The sequence below is a fragment of the Lipotes vexillifer genome, unplaced genomic scaffold (genome assembly GCF_000442215.2).
Source record: "Lipotes vexillifer unplaced genomic scaffold, Lipotes_vexillifer_v1.1 scaffold5, whole genome shotgun sequence".
Classification (NCBI taxonomy): Eukaryota; Metazoa; Chordata; class Mammalia; order Artiodactyla; family Lipotidae; genus Lipotes; species Lipotes vexillifer.
The window spans coordinates 548,794-549,894 of record NW_006788592.1 but is presented as its reverse complement, the minus strand read 5'-3'; the positions used below and the strand labels follow the sequence as shown (position 1 = coordinate 549,894).

At 36.1% G+C, this 1,101-nt stretch overlaps 1 protein-coding gene across 1 annotated transcript in view; it reads left to right on the top strand.

The window, feature by feature from the left end:
* Positions 1-1,101, top strand: part of KIF18A (kinesin family member 18A) — a 71,425-nt gene that overhangs the window by 2,333 nt on the left and 67,991 nt on the right. The window contains exon 2 of the mRNA XM_007461687.1: positions 1,054-1,101. This exon is cut by the window's right edge and continues 113 nt beyond it. Within this exon, the coding sequence (XP_007461749.1) occupies positions 1,054-1,101 (48 nt within the window). The remainder of the gene's footprint in view (positions 1-1,053) is intronic.

Genomic DNA, 1,101 nt, shown 5'->3' with positions numbered 1-1,101 from the left:
AAAAAAAAAAAAAAAAAAAAAAAATAATTCTCAGAGACTTATTGCGTTAACTGAATATTATGTTTGGTGTTTGCAATATGTAATTCAGAGTGGTTTTTTCCTTTGTTTTTTGCATTTGAAGAAATGTGTCACTGTTCTGTTGTACTGGATAGTCTTGAAAACAAAGTAATTTGCCTAAAACAAAAATTTTAAAAGGAATTTTATAAATGGCTTTTATCTGGAATTCAGCAAACTTGTATTGAGTACCTGCTTTGTGCCAAGTCACTTGCTAGGTGGGAAGGATACATAGCTTCCACTTTGGTGGAGCTCACAGTTAGAAATACAGTATGATACATGCTAGAAGTAAAAGTATGTAAGCATACACTGAGGGCTCAAATGAGAGAGTAGCCACTTCGGCCTAAGACAGTTAGGGAAGGCACAGGAAAGTGACTTTTGTGCTGAATATTTAGTGCAGGTAGAAGTTTTCCTGCTGGATTAAGTAGAGGCACTCTCCAGGACAAAGGCAGTGGACTCAAAAAGGAGCAGCACATGCGGAGAACTTCAGATAATCTAGTATGACAAAGCACAGCAAGGAAGAAATAGTCTGGAGAGATATGCAGGGATCTTTCCTTAGAGTCACTAGCAATATTTCTAGGTGAAGAATTTGAACTTTCTCATATGGGACTGTGGAACAATTAAGGAGGTTTAACATATTCATATTTCATTTTCTTAAAAACAACTGTACAAATTCTAAGGGATTTGTTAAAGAAGATTGAGACTAATAGGTAGTGAGACTGATAATCGATTAAAATTTGTGATTGTTGTCGAAGAAAGGGAGCATGTTGGGGGCAGTTGGGTGGGTGAAGGTACCGTTCCTCAATAGAGAATATAGGAGTAAGAGTAGACTTGTGATAAAATTGCCAGGATTTAAAAATAAGATTATAAATTAATTTGGATCTGTTGGATTTAAAGTTACTGTTCAGGATATCCAGATGGAAGTATTCACTAGACAGTAGATACAGTAATGTTATATGTCATAACAAAGAGCTTTGATCCCTTTTCATAAAAACTCAGTACTTGCATATGGTGCCACTGGAGCTGGGAAGACCCACACAATGCTAG